We start from the raw sequence: 23674 nt of genomic DNA, 5'->3' as shown, positions 1-23674 counted from the left end.
ATGCCCATTCTAATCCTGTTTTATGAGTCATTAGGTTGATTTCAGTGTCAATGACCCATCTTTTTTGGTTTCATATCATGCCTAATGAAAGCCCCTGCTTATAGCCAGAGCAGCAGCTCCAGCATCCGTTCAGGTAACATGCAGTGCACTCGGAAAGTTCAGACCCACTCGGAAAGTTCACTTTTTCCACATTTTGTTACGCTACAGCCTTATCCTAAAATCGATTAAATTAATGTTTTCCCTCATTAACCTACACACAATACCGCATAATAAAGTGAAAACAAGTTTAGACATTTTTGCAAATGTATTAAAAATACAAACTGAAATACGTTATTTACAAAAGTATTTAGACACTGAGAAATTCAGCTCAGGTGCATCCTGCTGTGAGGATGTTTTCAGTGGCAGGGACTGTGAGACTAGTCAGGATCGAGGAAAAGATGAACGAAGCAACATACAGAGAGATCCTTGATGAAAACCTTCTCCAGAGCTCTCAGGACCTCAGACTGGGATGAAGGTTCACCTTCCAACAGGACAATGACCCTAAGCACACAGCCAAGACAACGCAGGAGTAGCTTGGGGACAATTCTCTGAATGTCTTTGAGTGGCCCAGCCAGAGCCTGGACTTGAACCCGATCAAACAACTCTGGAGAGACCTGATAATAGCTGTGCAGCAATGCTCCCCATCCAACCTGACAGAGCTTGTGAGGATCTGCAGAGAAGAATGGGAGAAAATCCCCAAATACAGGTGTACCAAGCTCGTAGCATCATACCCAAGAAGACTCAAAGCTGTAATTGCTGCCAAAGGTGCTTCAACAAATAACTGAGTAAAGGGTTTGAATACTTATGTAAATGTGATATTTCAGTTTTTTATTTTGGATACATTTGCACAAAATTCAAAAAAACTGTTTTTGTTTTGTCATTATTGGGTAGTGTGTAGATTGATGAAGGATTTAAAAAAATAAATAGAATAAGGCTGTAACGTAACAAAATGTGGAAAAAGGGGTCTGAATACTTTCTGAATGCACCATAACTAAGGGGTTAAAGTAGAACCAATATCAAAAGGGGGTTTGGGAGGTGGATAGCTAAGCCTAGACATACTTGTCATTTATCTCTCCCTTTCATCATCATTCACCAATTAGTGTAAATTAGACCTGCTGTCCTTTAAGGGGAGGGGGAAGAGAGAGAAACGCAGGAGCAGGGCTCTCCATCGCCATTCCCCACCTAGCATGATGATGCTAGACCTGCTCGGCTTGCATCAGGCCTGCTCACCTCACCTGTGTCCTAGCAACAGTAAACCTCTCAGCCCCTTGGATGCGGTAGGTCTGTGAGCGAGTGCGTTTCACAACAAACCACAAGGAATATAAAAAGACCTTTGTGGCAAACGAGTGTCCTTAGAGGAATGGACGAGCGGAGAGATACAAGGACAACTGGTGGGTGTCAGTCTTTCATGATGTAACAACGTCCCCGTGATTGGCCCAGTAGCTCTTCACACTTGTACACTGTTTCAAAATAGCAGATTTGGACACGCAGTGGCTGTGCAATAACACGCTACTCATGACGTCAGAGCTCAAGGACTCATCTTCACTGTGCAGTATCGGTTTTGACTGACAGCTGTTCTGAACTTGAACACCGGGCGTGACAAGACGTCGCCCCGATCCCCAATGCTAATTGGGGAAATCGATGTCTTTTGACAAGACGAGACATTGGACAAACACCCGTTAGTCCAAATGTGCAGTTCACATTTCCATATCATAAAACTCATGTCATATACAGTAGTGTCAACGTTTATGATCACTATGCTATGTACAGTTCGAAAGACATTTGGCGGGGAACACGCATCTGAATACACCAACATGAGGACCTGCTTCTCTGAACTGCCTTGTGAAAGCCTAACACTAAGATCCTATTGAGTAATTTAGCTAGCTAGCCATGTTGCCAATAGAACACACTTTCAAATAATGCCCATCTGACCAGATTGCGATTTATAATGGACTGTTTTTGGAAAGTGTAAACAACAACAGTAATTGACACGGATGCAGGGCTGTGTTCCAAAGAAAACAACTACAAGTCTACTTGCTCTAGTTCCTCAGCTAGGAGAGCTCAAAATAGCACCTTATAGTTGAAGACTCTTCTTTGAGACCTAAAAGTGCATTCAAATTACGTAGGAGCTGTGTGTGGCCACTTGTAGATACAAGTTAAACCTCTCACTCAAAGCCGTGTCATTTTTGTCTTATGTTGCACCTACCCCACATTTTCCAGGAATAATCTAGTCATGTTACTGAATTTATCCAGAGTATTTACAGATTTAGTTATCAACAAATGTGGCAAATAGTACAGTAAATGTAAAATATACATCAAATCAATAATGTAATGTTTGGATTAAGTCTTTCGTCAGATTAACTGTTTTGTCTTCACATTTTGTCCTCACATTTAATCATTTTCACATAATCTCCAATCTGTTCCCTTTTTGATTGTTACCATGGTTACGCATAGATGCTTTCCATATTTCTTCTGTAAGAAACATTTCAATTTAGCCCTATCCCACGAGTGTATTGAGTTAAGAGGCATGCTTATGCAGACTCAAAAGGAGTCTAGCGTTCAACTCTTTCGGAGCATATTCTTTGTCTTGAGTCTCTGAGAGAAGTTCTCTTCAGACACTAATTCTGGAGTTCAAGAAAAGGATAGACGGCATCATTTTTTTTTTGACACTTATGAAAGAGGGAAACAGAAATAGCTCATATTTGTCTGACTGCTGCGTTTCCAGATGCATTAGTGCAGATCTCCCTGGAACGTAGGCAGAGTCTGGGCTATGGCTGTGTCTGCGGTGGAGAGCTCAGCTGTAGCCGTCCAGGTTTGATCGCTTGTAAAAAAGCCACGGTCACATTTATTTCTGCAGTTTGCATGCACGCACAGGGTTCGGTTCTGCTCAGAAGTCCCGGGGCCCGCTGAGTATTGGCCTGGCCCGAGGGTGCTGGATCGGAACCGCTCAGCCCATAAAGCCTCGACCCCCATCCTGGCGCTGGGGTACAGAGCTCTTTGCTTGCTGAGCTGTGGCCTTGCCTCCCTCCCTCGGTGTGCCTGAGTGCCACGCCATGCGAAACATAATCCCACAGGTAATGGGGGAGTTTCACCACGCATCACACACCAGTGCACACACACAGCCAGCTTCCACCCATGGCTGCCCAGAGACAATGAGCCAGCTCTCTCTCTCCCACTCGCTCTTTTTTCTCCCTCTCTGTGTGTCTCTCCAGATTTGAATAGGACAAGCGTGTCAACGCAATCTCACAGTGAATAAATATATCCACAAACATTGCAATTCCAAACAGTGAAGCCCTGAAAGCCGGGTGAAGTTGACTTAAAACCACAATACCGCATAGGCTTGGCCACCACTACTAATGTATCTGTTTCTACCCCACATAGAGCCCGTAATACAACACATTCAGGCAACTCACAATACACCCCCAAGTGATTGGCCTTAGCTGTTATTATGTGACCACAGTGAGGCTCTTGATCGGCTCATCAAAGCCCTTTGATGTGTTTACTCTCATTTTCCACCCCTCCTGCAGTGGGCTCTGCTCCCCCTCTCACTCGAGCGCTCTTACGCCTCAGTATCGACTGTGTCCACAGTCCTCTGAGGAGCAAGGCTTGGGGAGCGGCAGGCTCCCTCTCTCAGCCTTGTGTGTGGACAGCACAGCACAGCTAACAGCACAGCTCACTGCACCCCGCAGTGCTGCGATGACTCACAATCACCATGTCAGATCTGAACACTGCCGGAGAGACCTCAATGCTGACTATAAATCGTTACCTCACAAAACAAAATGCTAATAGTAAATATTGTGGGATGAAACTGACCATGGAGTACGGCTAGAGTAGGCTGAGTGTTCACACGGCTTTTTCTTTCTATGTGCTTCATTCTCAGTCATGCATTTGTCATGAGCATGAATACACATTCCATTTTATAATAACCAACATAATATGCTAACAGGCACACATGGATTCATTGCATGTCAAATGTCAAGCTAATTATGATATATAAGCAAGGTTCTAGAAATTGCTTTTCCATGTCAAGTGTCTGTGAATGTTAATACCATTAGTGCGATAGGCCTATGGTATTTCATCCAACCATACCCTTGACAAGAAGATTTTCAGTTGGAATATTTTCCAGTTCATTCCCAAACAGGTTAAATGAGCCAAGCCAATCTGACAGCAGATGGCATATCAATATAACAAGGGGGGCTACAGTACTGTATTGTACTGTACTGTACTGTATTGTACTGTATTGTACTGTATTGTAGCCTACCTATGAAGTAGGAGAGCAGCACGACCAGCAGGACGGCAGCAGCGATGGCCGACACGGCAGCACATTTCCAGCTGCAGTACTTGGAGGGTTTATTCAGCTTGAAGGAGCTCCTGGAGAAGGCGTTTCTGGGTAGCAGCCGCGGTGGGGGGGAGTAGACGGTCCCAGACGTCAGGGGGTACCCTGGAGACGAGCTGCTGAACAGGGGAGTGGTCCCGGACGGGGTTTTAAACAGGAAGTGCCTACAGCGAAGGAGAGAAAAGGAGAGAGAGAGACAAGAGGCGGACACGGAGAGTTAGAATCAGCTGCTACATGGTCTCTATTACCAATAGAATGTGCAAATTGTGTTGGAGTGAACAGTAGCTTTCAGAATATAATGAGACATCTGGAGCAATGAAGTGCCCCTCTATATTCTACCAGCAATTATTCACTGGTCATTTACATGCATTGATTTTCTTATTCACGCTACTCAAAGCGGTCTAAGGACTCTGAATTATACAGCTAAAAGCATACAGAATATACAGATTATCGCCTTCCAGACTCGTAGACCGGCATTTGATTATTATGCTCATTATCATCGTTAGCGTTTAGGCTAAGAATAAAAATCAACTGCTTCTTCGTCATCAGCAGTCTAATTTCTACCCAATGTGAAGATTGTAAATACTGTAGCTAAGTTAGTCTGCTTCGACAGTGTCTCTCCCCTAGCACCTCCTTTCCGTCCGGTGCCCAGCTTGGCTACAGGCAGACCCCAGTGCAATGCTGGCCTGTGCCAGGTGGGCGGCAGACCCTGCGGGGAGGTCTACGAGGAGGCAGATGGGATGGGGATGAAAGTGGAAGACAGTTGACCGTGCCTCTTTGATGCTGGTCGGAAGCTCTCACAAGCTGCTGCCCCACACTGAACCCAAAAACACTCTCCTCTCAGATCTCGTTCCACAGCTCCAGCCCGGACGGGGAAGGAAGTCCAAAACCCCCCAGCATCAAACCTCATGGTGTCCTCCTCTCTCGCCTTAAAAAATGAAATTTCCCTTCTATTCACTCACACACAACAAGAGGACAGTTTCTTCTCCTCTCCTCAATTGGAGAAGCAGTGACTAGATCAATGGTGCACATCTACCAATTACGCATCTCAACTCCTGAGCTGGTGTCTGATCAATCCTAGCAGTAGAACACTGAGATCAACACTAACAGGCTCTCCACAGCCCATCTCTCAACCAACCCGAAGAATCGCTGGAGAACACCAAGGATGACTTGGAACAAAAGGTCTGGGAATTACAGTTAGAAATAAGTAGGAAATCTGTCAGAGATGTCTGTTAAATCGACTATATGTGTTGTAGAGGGAAGGAACTCTTATATGAAGTAGGTAGGGGGAAGCAGCAGAGAGAGTAACAAGTGGATTGACCGTCAATCCTCTCGTCAATTCTCAATTCACCGGTTTGGTGGTCTGTGTCCAAATGAGAGCGTCAGCTCAGAAATAATCATTTCATGGGGCGAGAAAGGAACAGAATGACTTAGATATAAGTGAAGAGAGAGAGAGAGAGAGAGAGAGAGAAAAAAACAGGTCGGACGCACAAACAAGCTGTAGGAGGCGTGCGCACATAACTCAAGGCCTTACCTCGATGCGTCTCCGTCAGTCTTTACATTTGGGATCAGTCTTTACGTTTGGGATCAGTCTTTACGTTTGGGCTTCACGTGCAGGCAAGGTCAAATGTGAAACCTGCTCTTGGCAACAGCCCGATTTTCATAGCCGTGATGATGGTGCGTCGGCATTCCTCACCCTGGAATAGCGATGGTAAAGTGGGCTGACCTGCCGGTCTACCCTATTACCAGTCAATATCAAACGATGGCTGGCTGATGACATCAACTCATCCCAGGGTCTGCAACATGTGACCTAATAATCCTCATTCAATTCACTCTAACAACCTCGTGTGGAGTGAAATAAACACCTCGAGGAATGGTTTGTCCGAACATTGTATATTGCATATACTGTACTGTCTATCGGCAATCAAAGGGATTATGTAAAAAACACACATGTTTGATGTACGTACGATTGGTTGTGTTAAATAAGCCTTCAGCCAGCTGGCCATTATGGTTCATCAGAGTATCATCCTCTACACCTCCTCCTCAGTATATAATAAAAGGGATGAAGACAGTGGAAAGAGGTGTCACCGCGGCGACCTGAGAAGGTGTTACACTTGGAGAGGAGTGAACCTCCCCCCCCCCCCCCCCCCCAAGCAGCCCCTCCTGGCGGCTGTGTACGTGCACTAATGAAAACATGGCTGAGGTTAGCGCCCTGCCCCTTACTTTGGCCTGCCCTCCGACGCTGCCTGATTAATGACCTGTTCCTTGGTGACAGGCAGGCAAGCACGCAGGCGGCTGGCCACGGCCATCACATCACACCGTGTTAGTGGAGAGAATATCCTCTCAACTAGATGCATGTTAATTGCACCATAGCAGGCAGCAGGTAAATGAATCCATAAATCAATCATATTTTATCCACCAGGGCATGAGTCATATAGCCGTCGTCAGAGACAGCTTTGCAAAGCAAAACAGAGACAGTATAATGGCTTTGGCAAGCACACAACAGATGAGATGGATGATATCACAGTTGATTATGTGTGGGTATTACAACCTGACTTAAACAACACAACACACTGTAGAGAATGTAATATTCTCTCTCCTGACATGACAAAGAACGCTGTTTTGTATCCAAATCGGTCAATAGTGAAAATAAATGTACATGCTATTCAGCAGTTATTAAAAATGCCACTCTAGCTTACAATGACATTCAGTTCACAAGCCTACTCTGACTTTAAACCAAAAAAATGAAATCTATTTCAATGTGATTATAGGACAAAATGAGCATATAATATAAAGGCCTTCATACATTAATTGCTTTAGTTACACATATCATATCAAATCCACGCTCGAGTTGCATATTTTCAAAGAGGAGAGCCAGCATCAAAGCTGCATTTGAATAAGGACACACAAAAAAAAACGTTTTTTTTTCTTCTTTCAGGTGAGCCTTTCTGTCTTTTTGTTTATTTATTTTATCCAGATGTTTGCCTATCATCATTTTAAATAGCACTTATGGTGATAGTCTTTTCTTTCCTTCCTGCTCCGGTGTGTAAATTGGCCACAACATGCCACTCAGAGGGGTTTATCCCACACAGACAGTTTAACAAAACCACAGATGAATACAAAACCAAGCCAAACAGAACAAAACAAAACAGCAAGACAAAACTGTGTTCATAGTCTCTCTTTCACAGTAAACACTTCTCTCATCCTGAGGGAGGGCGTGTAAAAGCCAGTGCAATTAACGAGTAAATGGAGATTTTACAGATAATGAACAGGAATTCAACTGGAGTGTAGATCTATTAGTATTCTACCAGACATGCCAGGACATAATGGTAAAGCTATCAAGGGCAACAGAAATTTAGCATAAGAATTTATGTAATGAACCCTGTTTGGGATTCAAGTCACGGAGGGCTGAACTGTTGGAGGTTCTGGCTGTTTCTCTCTCAATACCAATACCTCCAGAATATCAGGCAGGCAGGGCCAGGTCTGTCTGCAAGGTGCAACCACGGCAACACATTGAGCTGGGCGCTAACACACTGAACCATACCGATGGTGCCGGAGTCAGTCAAACTAATCTAATAAAAAGCAACATCAAAAGGCTCGGGAGTTGAACCCCCCTAGCACCCTGGCTTTTTAAGGGACCAAAGTCATTGACTTTATTGTGTTCTTAAAAATGTATGTACTGTGTGTATATGTCATTTTTTAAACTGTCAAATCAAAACCAATCAACCAGCCTTTTGAAGACTTCCACAACAAAAAAACTAAATTTGACAGGACAGCAACCACAATGACGCAGTTGAACTCAGAGAAAAACATGTTATATAACTAACCCATTCTCAGAGGATGTCTCTCCTAGACAGAGCTCACATAAAAAAACATTTTTTTAAACGGACTCAGTAGGGTTGAAACAGAGAAAAAAGGCATTTGGAAATTGAACAAGCTACAAACACTACCATTTAACATGGCTGCCATTAATAGTGCATAATTAATTCCAATAAACATGCCATCAACATGCAAATACAGCATCAGTGTGTACCATAATAATCAGCGGCTTGGTCTTCATGTTACAGGAGCCATACAATATGGGCTTTCACGCTACGTTGTGAGCATACAGTAGTAGTGCTAATATATACTGTAATAGGGCTCATACATGCAAATTGGCTAAATACAGGCTATGCATTCTGTTGTTGAGAATATAGGAGGAACACCTACAGGCCAAAAGCACCATTGCACAGGTGGCCACTACTCGCTACACTTTGTGATTTTTTATCTCCCCCAACCCCGTTTAATTTCAGGGCTCCTCAGCAGAAATCGACTGCTGAAGGAGGACATTCAATCTGCAGATAGAGAGAGAGAGGAAGAGAGTGAGAGAGAGAGGAATGGTTCAGCATTCTCAAACAAGCCCATGGGGATACAGGGAGAGAGCGGACCGGGCAGCGACTCAGCTCACCTCTCAGGATAATGGATTTTTTTATTATTTCATTTCAATTCACCATTTCTGGAATGTGATGAGACTGGACCCTAGAGTATGACAGTGTTACAGTGCCTTGCAGAATTATTCAGACCCCTTGGATTTCTTCACATTTTACTGTGCTTACAAAGCACGATTCAAAAAAAAAAATGTCAACAATGTACACAAAATACTCTGTAATGTCAAAGTGATCATATGTATATTTTTAAAGATAAATAAAACATTCATAACTAAAATACAGTCACTGCATAAGTATTCAGACCTTTTGTTATGGCAAGCCTAAATTAGTTAAATGTGGCTTAACAAATCACAGAATAAATTACATGGACACTGTGTGAAATAATAGGGGTTGACATGATTTTTGAATGACTAAACCTTCCTCTGTCCCCCATACACACAACCTCTGTAAGGTCCCTCAGTCAAGTATTGAATTTCAAGCACAGATTCAACTACAAAGAGAACGGAGCTTTTCAAAAGCCTCTTAAAGATGGTCAGTGATTGGTAGATGGGTAACAATAACAAATCAGACATTGATTATCTCTTAAGCATAGTCAAGTAAATAATTATGCTGTGGATTATGTATTAAACCACCCAGACACCTCAAAATATACAGCTGTTCTTCTGAACTGAGCTGTTGAGGCCATTGGTGATTTTATAACAGCTACAGTTTAATGATTGTGATGGGAGAAAACTGAGGATGGATTAAACAACATTGTAGGGACCTAAATGACAGAGTGAAAAGAATAATACAAATACACAGAAATAATATATATTCCAAAACATGCAACAAGTCACTAAAACACAGCAAAGAACTACAGTTTTTGCATAAATGCAAAGCCTTATTTATGTTTGGGCCAATCCAACTCAAACTGTCACTGAGCAACTATCTCCTTATTTTCAAGCATGATGGTGGCTGCATCATGGTATGAGTATGCTTGACATCAACAAATACTGGGGAGTTTTTCAGGATAAAAAGAAACAGGATGGAGCTAAGCACAGGCAAAATCCTAAAGGAAAACCTGCTTTACACCAGAGACTGGGAGAGGAATTCACCTTTCAGCAGGACAATAACCTACAATAAATCTACACCGGATTTGCTTACCAAGAAGACAGTGAATGTTCCTTAGTAACCAAGTTCAAGTTTTGACTTAAATCTGCTTGAACATTTATGGCAAGACTTGAAAAAAGTACTGTGAGCATGATCCCCAAACATCTTGACAGAGCTTGAATAATTTTGAAAATAATAAAATGGGTAAATATTGCACAATCCAGGTGTGGAAAGCTCTTAGAGATTTTACCCAGAAAGACTCACAGCTGTAATCACTGCCAAAGGTGTTTCTAACATGTATTGAATACTTATGCAACAACTATATTTTAGTTATTACATTTTTCTTCCACTTTGACATTAGAGTATTTTGTGTACATTGCTGACAAAAAAATGACAATTAAATCAATTTGACTCCCACATTGTTTCACTAAAGAAGGAGGATTCTTTATAGATAACATTGATGTCATCGCTGAATAATTTGGTAGCTCATTTATGCACTGTAGTTCCTTGGCGCATAAAGACCAGGGCAAGCATTTCGTGAGGGAATTATATAAAATAGTGCACTATGAAAGTGGTTTTCAAACTTTTCTTGCCCAGGCAAACTGGCGACGGAGCATATGTTAGCAAAAAGGTGAACGATAATGGCAAGTAAAATAAATACTTTATTTTAATGACTAGATTTGGTTGTTAGCTTCATTATTTTGACATCCCCACAATTAATTGGAAGAGGAAGTGTCAACTCTAACATAGCCTATAAGCTGAAAAAGTAAAGGTATCTTGGCGTCGGAGAGAACATTTAACTGTTTTAAAGTTCAGTTTCTGCAATTCTTCAGATTTTTTCATTGAGCTGAAAGAAAATTTTGAAGATTTGAAGTTAATTTCCAGCAATTCTATACAGTTTGGCATGGAGTTGAGGGACAATTTTGCAGCTTTAAAAGCACATTTCCTGCAATTATATGCATTTTGCAATGGCTAATGCTGTATTCCTCTGCGCAAACAAAATCAATGGGCATGTGCCCTGACTGTCTATTTTCTATTCGATTGTTAGTTCTCAAACATTGTATTATGAAAAATTATATATAGTTCAATATATCTTTTCTGCATGCTTTTTATCTGATTTTGGTCGTTTAAGTTGACAATCAAACCGTTTTTCCATCCCGAAAATTACCACTTAAGACAGCCCGCCTAAGAATTTTCTATACAGAAAACCCCCTGTAATTAGCTCCAATTACTATAATTTCCTCCATATTAAAGGGATGGTTTGAGATTTCGGCAATGAAGCCATTTATCTACCTCCCCAGAGTTGGATGAACAGGAACAGCTAGCACGGTAACTGTTCCTGAAGACAGCCAGTCATTGCGCTAACGCTAGTTAGCATAGGCTCGTGAAACTACCTCTAACTTATTTCATACTGGACGCAGAGACATAAAAAAGTTATCCACAATGGCCTTCTGTTGTAGCTAGCTAGCGAAAATGTATTAAAGAAAATGTTGGTATGTGTCTTTCTACCGTAGTCATTTGCAATATGGTAACCTTACAGTGGATTTGTTCCATTGCAAAAAAAATGGCTTTTCCAAGTCACTGCCTCCCTGAAAATGTGTGTGTGTGTGTGTGTGTGTGTGTGTGAGAGAGTGAGAGAGTGAGAGAGAGAGCATGTGTGTGCTAGTGTGTGTGTGTGAATGTACTGTATGAGTTATATTATGTCCAGCAGTGGTATGATGGACAGCATGTCGGGTGGTTCCAGGTCATAGGGTAAAGGGTCAGGCCCCAGATGAAATGTTGTTTTATGCCTATGAGGGAGACTCTGTAAAGACCAAGCAGTATTAATGGGTGAAACTAAGTAAAAGTGCTAGCGCTGCAAGATGCCCAGACAGGGGCATCTGAAAGACAAAGAATTATGAACTGAAGTGTGTGAGGTCAGGCCCATATGCCCCGACAGAAGCTATATTAATCTGCCTGCTGAGAACAGGCACTGAGGGGGCAGGGAGAGAGGGAAGAGAGAAGAGGAGAGACGGAAGGGGGGAGAGGAGAAAAGGGCAAGGAGCACTAGGGGGAATTGTACTGTTTTGTTTTGTGTGTAGTTTCCATTTGTGTAAGTGTATATAGCTGTCAATGTAAAGTGTAGGATTAGGAAGAGGAAATTGGATTGCTGTCCACAGTAGAAAGGGAAGTCATAAAACCTAATAAACTAACTAACAAACAGTGGTGTAAAGTACTTAAGTAAAAATAAGTACTACTTAAGTAGTTTTTTGGGGTATCTTACTTTACTATTTATATTTTTGACACCTTTTACTTCACTACATCCCTAAAGAAAATAATGTACTTAAAAATTTTAAAAAATCCCCTGACACCCAAAAGTTACATTTTGAATGCTTAGCAGGACAGAAAATTGTCAAATTCACACACTTATCAACAGAACCTCCCTGGTCATTCCTAAAGCCTCTGATCTGGTGGACTCACTAAGCACAAACGCATTGTTTGTCAAATATGTCTGACTGTTGGAGTGTGCCCCTGGCTATCCGTAAATAAAAAGAAAAAAAGAAAATTGTGCTGCCTGGTTTGCTTAATAAGGAATTTTCAATTATTCATACTTCTACTCTTGATACTTCAGTATATTTAAAACCAAATAGTTTTAGACTTTTACTCAAGTAGTAATTTACTGGGCGACTTTCACTTTTAGTCATTTTCTATCAAGGTATCTTTACTTTTACTCAAGTATGACGATTGGGTACTTTTTCCACCACTGCTAACAAACCACCATACTGGAGACTTTTAGGAAAAGCAGCAGAACACAACTCATGCTGCTAGGACACCAGATCAGGAAATACAACCCTAACATCCTGAACACTGTCTCGTTATTCCTGCGTATCCCAGCTAACATGATGGAATTGAAAAAAAACTGAGTTCCTACAGTAAAAACTGATTTCCTCACTCAGTAGGAGGCATGCTGGCTGTGACTCAGGCGCCAGGCTCCATTTTGGAAAGGAGGGAACAGGCAGGTAAAGGCACCCGGCGGTAGCAGGAGTAGCAGGAGCTCCTGGCAAATAAAACATCTGAGAGACACGCCCTGTAGTCCCGGTAACATGAATTGTGCATGCGGCGTGTTTGGAGTGTGATCTGGGAACATAGAGGAGCGACTCACAACCCAGCAGGAGCATGGCAATCACACACCAAACAAAAGGCAGAACAGAGGGGGAGAGGAGGACACCAGCTTCCATCTACCAGAACACCAGAGAGAGAGCAGCAGGCAGGGCCTCTGCCTGTGTGCCAGTGTGGCTGTGTGTGAAGATAACATCCCCTTCTGCCGTTGCCTGAGTTCAGAGCTCTAGCAGCTGGGCAGAGGGCACCCACAAACCTGACCAGAGCCTTTAGGTTTAAGGTAAAGACCTTTGCCACTTGGATAAATACAGCCAGCTGTACAGTACCAGGAGCTGATAGGAAGCATAAAGTGTTCCTGTCCCTCTGAATAGGGAGGGTGTCCAAACATGAATGGATAGCAAGCAGGGAGACAGTGATACTGACCTGGTCTCCAGGGGCACACTGCTGTTCAGCGCCCAGCTTTCCTGGAGCTGGACTGACTCTGGTGTGGAGGGGCCCTCCCCGGGGGCCGCCGAGGGGGCATGGGTTTGGCCGCGGCGGCTGGCCAGGGTGTTGCGGTTCAGGGAGTTGGCCGATGACTGGTGGTGGTTGTGAGGAGGAGGGAGTGGCGGCCGCAGAGACTGACTGTGGTGGTTGTTGGGAGGACCTGAAGGAGAACACAGGAACAAATTAGGGCTTATTGTTTGACAGGAATGGTGTTCTAGCGCATAGTGTATATTTCAGTTGTTATAGCCTTGGCGGGGGCTTTATAAATGTGTACTACTTCAGCCTGAATTGACTGATTTAATGAAAGCATTATCCATTGACAGTGATGTATGTTTGGATGCTTTAGTTTCATATAGAACATTTTTCATTTCATGTGTTACAAATTGCTTTATGAGAACATGTCAGATCGAAATACAAAAACACCTCTGAAGAAATAACTAAAATTGTACAAGTATAATATTTTACAGACTAAATCCAACGCTCCTGTAGAGTGACCAATTCACCTTATCCATTCCATAACTAAAAAAAAGGAAACATTTATGAAAATAACTTTGTGAAAGTTTAAAATGTTAATTATGATTAAAACTATCCAAATATTGGAATCAAGTGTTCTTCACTTTTAAACCTTTAATCAAATAATATGATACAAATACTTGTATGCATTATTGTAGCAGCCCTAAATCATTCCATTTAATCATTACTTCTGATTTTGGCAGATGAGATCTAAATCTTTAAATTAAGGTATTAGAAAATATCACTAATTACTCAAGTCTAAAGAGAAATATTTGAACGATTCTAATTTCTATCTACAGATACTATATATTACAGAGAACAAATTGTGTAGCAACATGAATAAAATCTTAGTGCTTCCACCTCCACACATTCTTTACAAAGCCTGTGTGACGGACTGATCGGACATTGGCAAGACATCAATGAATCAACATATTCCTCAAAAAGGGTCAAAAGAAAAAGACAATATATACTTCTTCCATGGTGCAATAAAACAGTCTTATTGACTAAAAGGCAACGCCTACTGTATTAAAAAAAAACACAAACACATACACTGAGTGTACAAAATGGCATAGACAGACCTGGTGACTCCAGGTGAAAGAATGATCCCTTATTGATGTCACTTGTTAAATCCACTTCAAAATCAGTGTAGATGAAGGGTGAGGAGACAGGTTAAAGGAGGAATTTCAAGCCTTGAGACATGGATTGTGTATGTGTGCCACTCAGAGGGTGAATGGGCAAGACAAAAGATTTAAGTGCCTTTAAAAGTGGTATGGTAGTAGGTGCCAGGCACACCGGTTTAAGTGTGTCAACAACTGCAACGCTGCTGGGTTTTTCACACTCAACAGTTTCCTGTGTGTATCAAGAATGGGCCATCACCAAAAGGACATCCATCCAGCTTGACACAACTGTGGGAAGCATTAGTCAACATGGGACAGCATCCCTGTGGGACGCTTTCGACACCTTGTATAGTCTATGCCCCGATGAATTGAGGGCAAAAGGGGGTACAACTCAAGATTAGGAAAGTGTTCCTGAAGTTTTGTATACTCCGTGTGTATTCTCCAACGGGTTTCTCCTCCCTTTCCTTGTACAATTCATTTCAGCAGGGTAGCCTAGTGGTTAGAGCGTTGGACTAGTAACCAAAAGGTTGCAAGTTCGAATCCCCGAGCTGACAAGGTACAAATCTGTCGTTCTGCCCCTGAACAGGCAGTTAACCCACTGTTCCTAGGCCGTCATTGAAAATAAGAATTTGTTCTTAACTGACTTGCCTAGTAAAATAAAGGTAAAATAAAATAAATAAAAAAAACTTTCAGGAGTAACATAAAAATATCAGTTACCCATACAGTATGTAATGTCAACATCGTAAAAAAAAACAGTGGGCCTACCTGATTACGTACACAGCACTGATAACTGAAAGAATGAGAGTCATACCAAGACCTAAGACATGAGCTAAGAAAGGGAGAGGCCCTTTACACAAAACGCCTTGTGAAAAGAGGAGAAATGAAAAAGGGATTGGGCCGAGCTGAGATCAGTCATGGTTTGGAGGGCCAGGGTGTGTGTAATCTCCCACACCACACTGTGTAAGAACTGGAGAAAAGACCCAGTGCTACAAAACCCACAGTTCACAAAAGCTGCGTTTGGACTGCAGGGACGCAGGGAACAATCTGAGCAGCACAATAGGGCTGAGAGCAGTGGATTATAAAGTGTGACGTGTCCATCAAAGCACCACTCCACACAACAGCCCTGGCTAAACACAATGGTATTCTGGTACTAACCCTTTAATGTGCTCTGATAACCTTGGTCGGGCTCTGATCTAATGCTTCTTCCACTGTTTCCCCCTGCAAACTGCCGTTCAAACTCAAAATCGAGCTGACAGCCATGGAGGTTGTTTACCAACCCTCAACAGGTCTGTGAGCACACAAAATGACACACAGTCAGGGGCCTCAGTTTCTAACCTTCAGTAACGACATCCCTGTGTGAAACAGTGGAATCCCACAAACACAATGGCCGGCTTCTCGTCTGTTTAAACATACTGCCGAGATCACAGTGGAGATCTGAGCAGGGGGGTTATCAAAGTCCCTTCTGTAATACGCAGATTACAGCATTCTGCAGCATGCTGGCCTTTATTAGTCTACTGTATTGTGTGTTTAATAGCTCTAATACAATGGCCTTTAAGACGGAATGAATGTCCTTTCATCCGCCTTGGGGTGGCAGCCAGCCTAGTGGTTAGAGCGTTGGGACAGTAACCAAAAGGTTGCTGGATCGAATCCCCGAGCTGACAAGGTAAAAATGTGTCTTTCTTCCCCAGAACAAGGCAATTAAGCCACTGTTCCCAGGTAGGCCGTCATTTTAAATAATAATTTGTTCTTTATTCATTTGCCAAGTTAAATATATCTATTTTTAATTAAGATTAAGATCACTTTATTGGTCGATAGCACAATTTGACTTCCGCTTTTAGCTCAACCCTTCCGAAATACACACATCAAGGTTTGGAGAGGTGCAGGGGGCTGCCACACTGAGAGTCTGGGGAGCTGGGATTTGATACCAGCAACCCTCCGGATGCCAGCTCACTTCCCGCTCTGACCCTGGATTTGAACCGGCAACCCTCCAGTTACCTGTCACAGCCAGTCTTTCCACAGAGGATCAGCCTTTCCACTGTTGCTCAGTACTACCATCTTCATACCTACTTAAACAACATATGCCATCGTAAAAAGACAGTTGTGCTGCACAGTAGAGGAATGGCAGGGCACCTACAGTTGAAGTCTGAAGTTTACATACACCTTGGCCAAATACATTTAAACTCAGTTTTTCACAAATCCTGACATTTATTCCGAGTAGAAATTTCCTGTCTTAGGTAAGTTAGGATCACCACTTTATTTTAAGAATGTGAAATGTCAGAATAATAGTAGAGAGAATGATTTACTTAAGCTTGTATTTCTTTCATCACGTTCCCAGTGGGTCAGAAGTTTACATACACTCAATTAGTATTTGACAGCATTGCCTTTAAATTGTTTAACTTGGGTCAAACGTTTCAGGTAGGCTTCCACAAGCTTCCCACAATAAGTCATTTTGGCCCATTCTTCCTGACAGAGCTGGGGTAACTGAGTCAGGTTTGTAGGACTCCTTGCTCACACGCTTTTTCAGTTCTGCCCACAAATTTTCTATAGGATTGAGGTCAGGTGATGGCCACTCCAATACCTTGACTTTGTTGTCCTTAAGCTGTTTTCCACAACTTTGGAAGTATGCTTGGGGTCATTGTCCATTTGGAAGACCCATTTCCAACCAAGCTTTAACTACTTGACTGATGTCGCTTCAATATATCCACATTATTTTCCTGCCTCATGATGCAATCTATTTTGTGAAGTGCACCAGTCCCTCCTGCAGCAAGGCACCACCACAACATGATGCTGCCACACCCGTGCACGGTTGGGATGGTGTTCTTCGGCTTGCAAGCCTCCCCCTTTTTCCTCCAAACATAACGATGGTCATTATGGCAAACAGTTCTATTTTTGTTTCATCAGTCCCCATGTGCAGTTGCAAGCCGTAGTCTGGCTTTTTTATGGCAGTTTTGGAGCAGTGGCTTCTTCCTTGCTGAGCGGCCTTTCAGGTTATGTTGATATAGATACTTTGTACCGGTTTCCTCCAGAAACTTCACACGGTCCTTTGCTGTTGTTCTGGGATTGATGTGCACTTTTCGCACCAAAGTACGTTCATCTCTAGGAGACAGAACGCGTCTCCTTCCTGAGCGGTATGACAGTTGCCTGGTCCCATGGTGTTTATATACTATTGTTTGTACAGACGAACGTGGTACCTTCAGGCGTTTGGAAATTGCTCCCAAGGATGAACCAGACTTGTGGAGGTCTCCAATCTTTTTTCTGAGGTCTTGGCTGATGTCTTTTGATTTCCCCATGATGTCAAGCAAAGAGGCACTGAGTTTGAAGGTAGGCTTTGAAATACATCCACAGGTACACCTCCAATTGACTCAAATGATGTATGTTAGCCTATCAGAAGCTTCTAAAGCCATGACATAATTTTCTGGAATTTTCCAAGCAGTTTAAAAGCACAGTCAACTTAGTGTATGTAAACTTCTGACCCACTGGAATTGGGATACAGTGAATTATAAGTGAAATAATCTGTCTGTAAACAATTGTTGGAAAAACTACTTGTGTCATGCACAAAGTGGATGTCCTAACTGACTTGCCAAAACTATAGTTTGTTAACAAGAAATGTGTGGAGTGGTTGAAAAATGAGTTTAAATGACTCCAACCTAAGTGTATGTAAACTAGCCTAGTGGTTAGAGCGTTGGACTAGTAACCGAAAGGTTGCAAGATTGAATCCCTGAACTGACAAGGTAAAAGTCTGTCGTTTTGCCCCTGAAAAAGGCAGTTAACCCACTATAAAAAAATGTTTTATCTGCACTGCTGTTTTAGTAGTTGGGGGGCAGCGGCTTTTTCAGAATGGATGACATGGTGACTTAACCCTGCACAATAAAGAGATGCAGCACGTTTCGGTCACAGCAGAGTGGAGGGGTGCCTAACACAGCACACACATGATCACACACACATACATACACATGAATAGAAAGCAACATCATCAGCCAGGCAGAACAAGTGCACTCACACAACCTATCCCCAGAGAATTATGCCTTTTCTCTTTCTGCCTGGAAGACAATCATTCCAATTCCAAACAAAGTCCTATGAGGAGCAAGAGAGGCGCAAACTAGAAATGAGCAAATGAGGATACAAACTTAATAACAGGCAGCCATGTTGGTAATTACCCACTCCATGGATATAGAATGAACAAACTTCTAAAAAAGGTTAATTGCTTTCCTGTCAGCAAGGCAGCTCCTCGCTACAGAGTGACAGAAATGGAAATTGAGAGCGTGTCTGTTTTCTTTTACCCACCCAGAAAAATATATATTATATTTATTGTAAGAAATATGTATTACACAACAAGAACAAAAAATGCTAAATTATAAAAAAATAAAAATAAATGTTTTCATTAAAAACCATGATTTATGGCAAGATTTATCAAAGTAAAATTGGTATCAGCCAAGCTGCAGCAACATCCATATGAGCATGACTAAAATTTGTTCTGTAGCTTTAGATCTCATCCTGCATCATAAGCTCCTATAATGTAAAAACGGTTGGGAAACAGCACTGAGCTGTAGTTCCACCCATAAAATTACATTTATTTTTCCCCTCTATCTTCTACCTCCTTTTGTTTTTCTAAATGTTATTTTTTTTCTCCCCCCCGCCATTTAAGAGAGTTGATTCACAATTGAGTTCTAATCTACTGTGCAAACCTACAGTACGCAAAAGACAACTCAACAGAAACACGGGGACGAGAGCCCAGGTCAAATAAGCTACTATACGATGGTTGTCGTTTTGGAATCATTCCCAAACAACAACAACAACAAAACTGGATGACAGTTCAACACAATTTGCTACAAAACTCAGTTTAAACTAGAAAAATCTCTGTTTGAACTTGAAAATCTGCTCCAACTCTCTTTAAAAAAAAAACAGTATGGGAAAGGAGGAACACACACAAACACATGAAATGGTCTTACATGCCTATTTGTTCCTCCAATGTTTCGGAGTCCAGGCAAAATAACAATTGCTGTAGATAATGACCCAGGTGTAGAATGTGTTTTATAGCCACCTCAGCTATCAAAGACTCATGTAGAGAAAAGAGACAGAAAGCTGAGAGGGAATAAAAAATAAAAAATCTAAAAGCAATTACAGTTCAGAGGCAACGCAGGGCGAAATGGAAGCACAGCACAACAGCTTCCCGGGTCCGCTTGTTGTTGTTGGTGGTGCATGGCGATGTTGAAATTACTGCAGCTCAGATTCGCAGGCTACGGGCTAGAATGACAAGGATTAAAATAAATTGCCCAACATGAGCGGTGGGAACCTTGGGAAAAACAATACGAGTAAAAGCATAAAATGTCAATTTGGAATGATAAAAGACACAATCTAAACAGGGCAGGAGAAGCCTCAAGACAGCGCAAGGTAATAGAAATTGTGATTTTTACTGTGACTCAGCCTGCTTAAAAATAAATGAGGTGGCATGATTGGAAAGGGGGCATTTTTCTGTCTTCCACTCTTTTGCTAGTTCCACCTATCTATCTCTTCGCACAAACCAAAGACAGGTGCAAATGTCTTAATTGAAACAGGCCCAAAGGTCAGTGTACTCATGACAGCTCTCAACACCTCAACGAGTGGTGGACGCCTGCCAAGCTGAATGGGCAGCTTCGGCTGCAAATGGGTAAGAACGGTGTTATGGATATGCAAGACCCAGGATTCAGCTGAGGGTGTCCAGACTTCATTTTCTCTCACTGCTAGTACATCATATCATAATAGAGAATGGCAGGATTAGCAGAAGCAGTTGAATTCGTTTTTTTTCCAGGGACTTCTGTTCAGTGAATAAACTTTGTTGACACTTCTGTTGGGCGTTTCCAGGGCGATAGGATGGGTGGCAAAACAGAACCGCAGCAACACCACACCAGATCAGTCAGATCAGTGAGCGGCCGTGCTTGACAAGCCGTGGATCATACCCCTACTCTTCTAAAGAGCTGAGGATCTGGAACTGCCGAAGGACAGCTCAGTTTCGGAGTGCACTACTTAGCCCTGTCCCCTTGATCTTTTTCTTTCTTGGGGATTTAATTAAAAAGCAAGATTGCAGTGCGTTAGTGCAAATGAAATACAGAGACATACTGATGGAGAGAAGAGGGGGGAGATGAGACGGAGGTTGTTTTGAAATATTCAGAGCACACTATTTCTCTGCCTCGGTCACTCATCTCCACTAATTAGACAATAATAACTGTCCAGCAGCAACAGACAAGGAGAAGAGACTACTGCACGTTCAACTTGAAACCCCTCCAAATCAAATACCCCAATGCTATGAAATTACATTCATCACCAGAGAGATCTGTGGCATACAATTTATTAACACAAAATTAACACAAAATTTAAGACCAGACAAATGAACTTTCCTTTGGTAACAAAGTGGCATAGAGAATGGAGTGATCAAACATTCAAAACACCACACAAACCTCGAGTGATTTCCCTGCTGGAATGTTTTTCTACTTCCAAAAACGCATAGACACCGGAAATACACCACAAGAGGGGGGACAGATGAATAATGCATTGGTAGCATTAGTGCGCTAAGAGCCTGGGTCGTTCCAGGAGTAGCTACTGCGTCTGCCACTGCTCACATCCAGTTCTGGCTAAACCTTCCCAGCAGGCACACTTACAGTGCTGATGCCATCGACACCTCACTTCTCCCCCATGACACCTGAGAATGTGACGGCCTCAGGAAGGGAGATGGAGCGTACACAAGGTGCTAATGCTGTAGCATGGGTTAGAGCAAAAATTAGCAGGAGACTAACAATGCATACCAATTACGCACAGCCGGCACTAGGGATACGCCACAAGCAAGGCTGAGAGTGGAGGCTTCAGGGGCATACTATACGTTTGAAGGCAATGTTTAGCATTTGTTTGGAGAGATGCAACGCTGCCACAATATGGAAGGCATATTATGCATACAAATATGATCATGGGAATGAAAATGCCGTTACAATAATATAATGTAGAATTTAGGAGCAGGAAACGCAAGAATCAACAGTCAGCCAACTTCAACACACAGTGATTTAAACTGCATATTTTGTTATCCCAATGAGGCTAGAGGAGTAGAGGGGACTGATGACCGAGTTGTTATCCCAATGAGGCTAGAGGAGTAGAGGGGACTGATGACCGAGTTGTTATCCCAATGAGGCTAGAGGAGTAGAGGGGACTGATGACCGAGTTGTTATCCCAATGAGGCTAGAGGAGTAGAGGGGACTGATGACCGAGTTGTTATCCCAATGAGGCTAGAGGAGTAGAGGGGACTGATGACCGAGTTGTTATCCCAATGAGGCTAGAGGAGTAGAGGGACTGATGACCGAGTTGTTATCCCAATGAGGCTAGAGGAGTAGAGGGGACTGATGACCGAGTTGTTATCCCAATGAGGCTAGAGGAGTAGAGGGGACTGATGACCGAGTTGTTATCCCAATGAGGCTAGAGGAGATGAGAGGGGACTGATGACCGAGTTGTTATCCCAATGAGGCTAGAGGAGTAGAGGGGACTGATGACCGAGTTGTTATCCCAATGAGGCTAGAGGAGTAGAGGGGACTGATGACCGAGTTGTCATAATAATAAGGAACACGGGCAGGAAAGCCAACTGAAATGTAACCTTGGAGAATACAAAGCATTGCAATATGAAGGGGGAAAAAAGGGTTCATTATCTGTTTCATCATTCACCTTCTTGGTGGTTGTTGGTGAAAATGTTTCCCTTTGAGAGGTGATTGTACTAGAAAAGTACAGATGAGCATGAAACGACGAGGTGTGCAGGCGTTACAAAATAGCGCATCCGAATGCTTTGTAGAGAACCATGGTATCCGATTACAAAGTACAGTGTGTGAACTGTGTGTGCTCCACATGCAGCAACCTCAATCAAAAACCATATCAGGATTCATTATCAGAAACAGGGAAAGAGATGCCAGAGTGGAAAACAACAGGCAATTAAAATATGACTTATTCTATCCAGCTACCTAAACAATGGAGGGGGGAAAAAAAGGAAAAGCACACTTGACAAAGGAGATGACAAGGAAATCTAAAAACGCACTTTAGATCTGGGATACCTCTTAGAGCTAAAAATACTCCTACGTTCCTTCCATGGAGAACATGAGGGGCACAATGTCGACAGTGTTGATACATGTGCCTACCTGTCTAACAATCTGGGTTAATTGTGTTTAGTCCCCCCCAAAAAATATCACTTCTGTTCTGACTCCAAACAGGACGAGGTGAGAAGCAGAGAGTCATATCAAAGCATTTTATACAGCAGCACCAGGCCATCAACATCCATCAGGATGAGATGCTGCTGATATGCTATTTCATGTCGTAGACATACCACTTCGTCATACCTACAAGTATTGACACTTCCGTGGAAAAATCATTCTATGGGTCTTTTAACCGCCTGGCTGACTTTGATAGATTTGATTTCTTGCAAAGATGGTTCATTAACTGCATGCACGTGATGAGTAAAAGCTGGTATGACATATTTTCCTAACAATGTGCATATATATATATATATATATATATATATCACTTGTTTAGGTCAGAAACATATTGATTCACGTATTATAAAATCCATAACAATTTCTGCATATGCACTTTGGATGTTAAAGGGCCAATCGACAGCTGAAACAATAACAAAGGCATCCACACCCCCGTTTGTTTTGGTAAAAAGCTGAGGGACGGGGCTGGAGAAATGGAACCACTAAAATTCATAAACAGACCTATGGATACAAGGACTGACCACCCATGATATCCAAATGATAGTTTAAACCATGTTTTGAGGTTATACAATGTTTGTTTACATTTGTTGTTTATAAACAATCGAGGAAAGCAAGCTTATATTTTGGGATCCGATGGGGTACAACAGTTTAACTAAGCTCATGAGGCATTTATATATGTTATATTCATGATGAATCACTGGGTATATATCATTCATTTAGAAGTCTGAATATGAATGAAGTAACTGCGGACTGCCCCTTTAAAGTGCCATGGTCAAATCAATAAAATACAGAAACATTTGCATTATTTTATCTCTAAACACATATTTGAACTTTAAAACATAATACATAACA

The 23674-nt window shown here is 42.3% G+C and overlaps 1 protein-coding gene across 1 annotated transcript in view; it reads right to left on the bottom strand.

Annotated features, from left to right (window-relative positions):
- The window catches only part of LOC115105407 (teneurin-2), a 74834-nt gene that overhangs the window by 36926 nt on the left and 14234 nt on the right, over nt 1-23674 (bottom strand). Inside the window, exons 3-4 of the mRNA XM_029627416.2 lie at nt 13414-13636; nt 4301-4539 (exon numbers count right to left, since the gene is read on the bottom strand). Of these exons, the coding sequence (XP_029483276.1) occupies nt 4301-4539; nt 13414-13636 (462 nt within the window). The remainder of the gene's footprint in view (nt 1-4300; nt 4540-13413; nt 13637-23674) is intronic.

This window comes from Oncorhynchus nerka, linkage group LG22 (assembly GCF_034236695.1).
Source record: "Oncorhynchus nerka isolate Pitt River linkage group LG22, Oner_Uvic_2.0, whole genome shotgun sequence".
Taxonomy (NCBI): domain Eukaryota; kingdom Metazoa; phylum Chordata; class Actinopteri; order Salmoniformes; family Salmonidae; genus Oncorhynchus; species Oncorhynchus nerka.
Note: the sequence above shows the minus strand (reverse complement) of the source record. Positions and strands in the feature narration are given on the sequence as shown.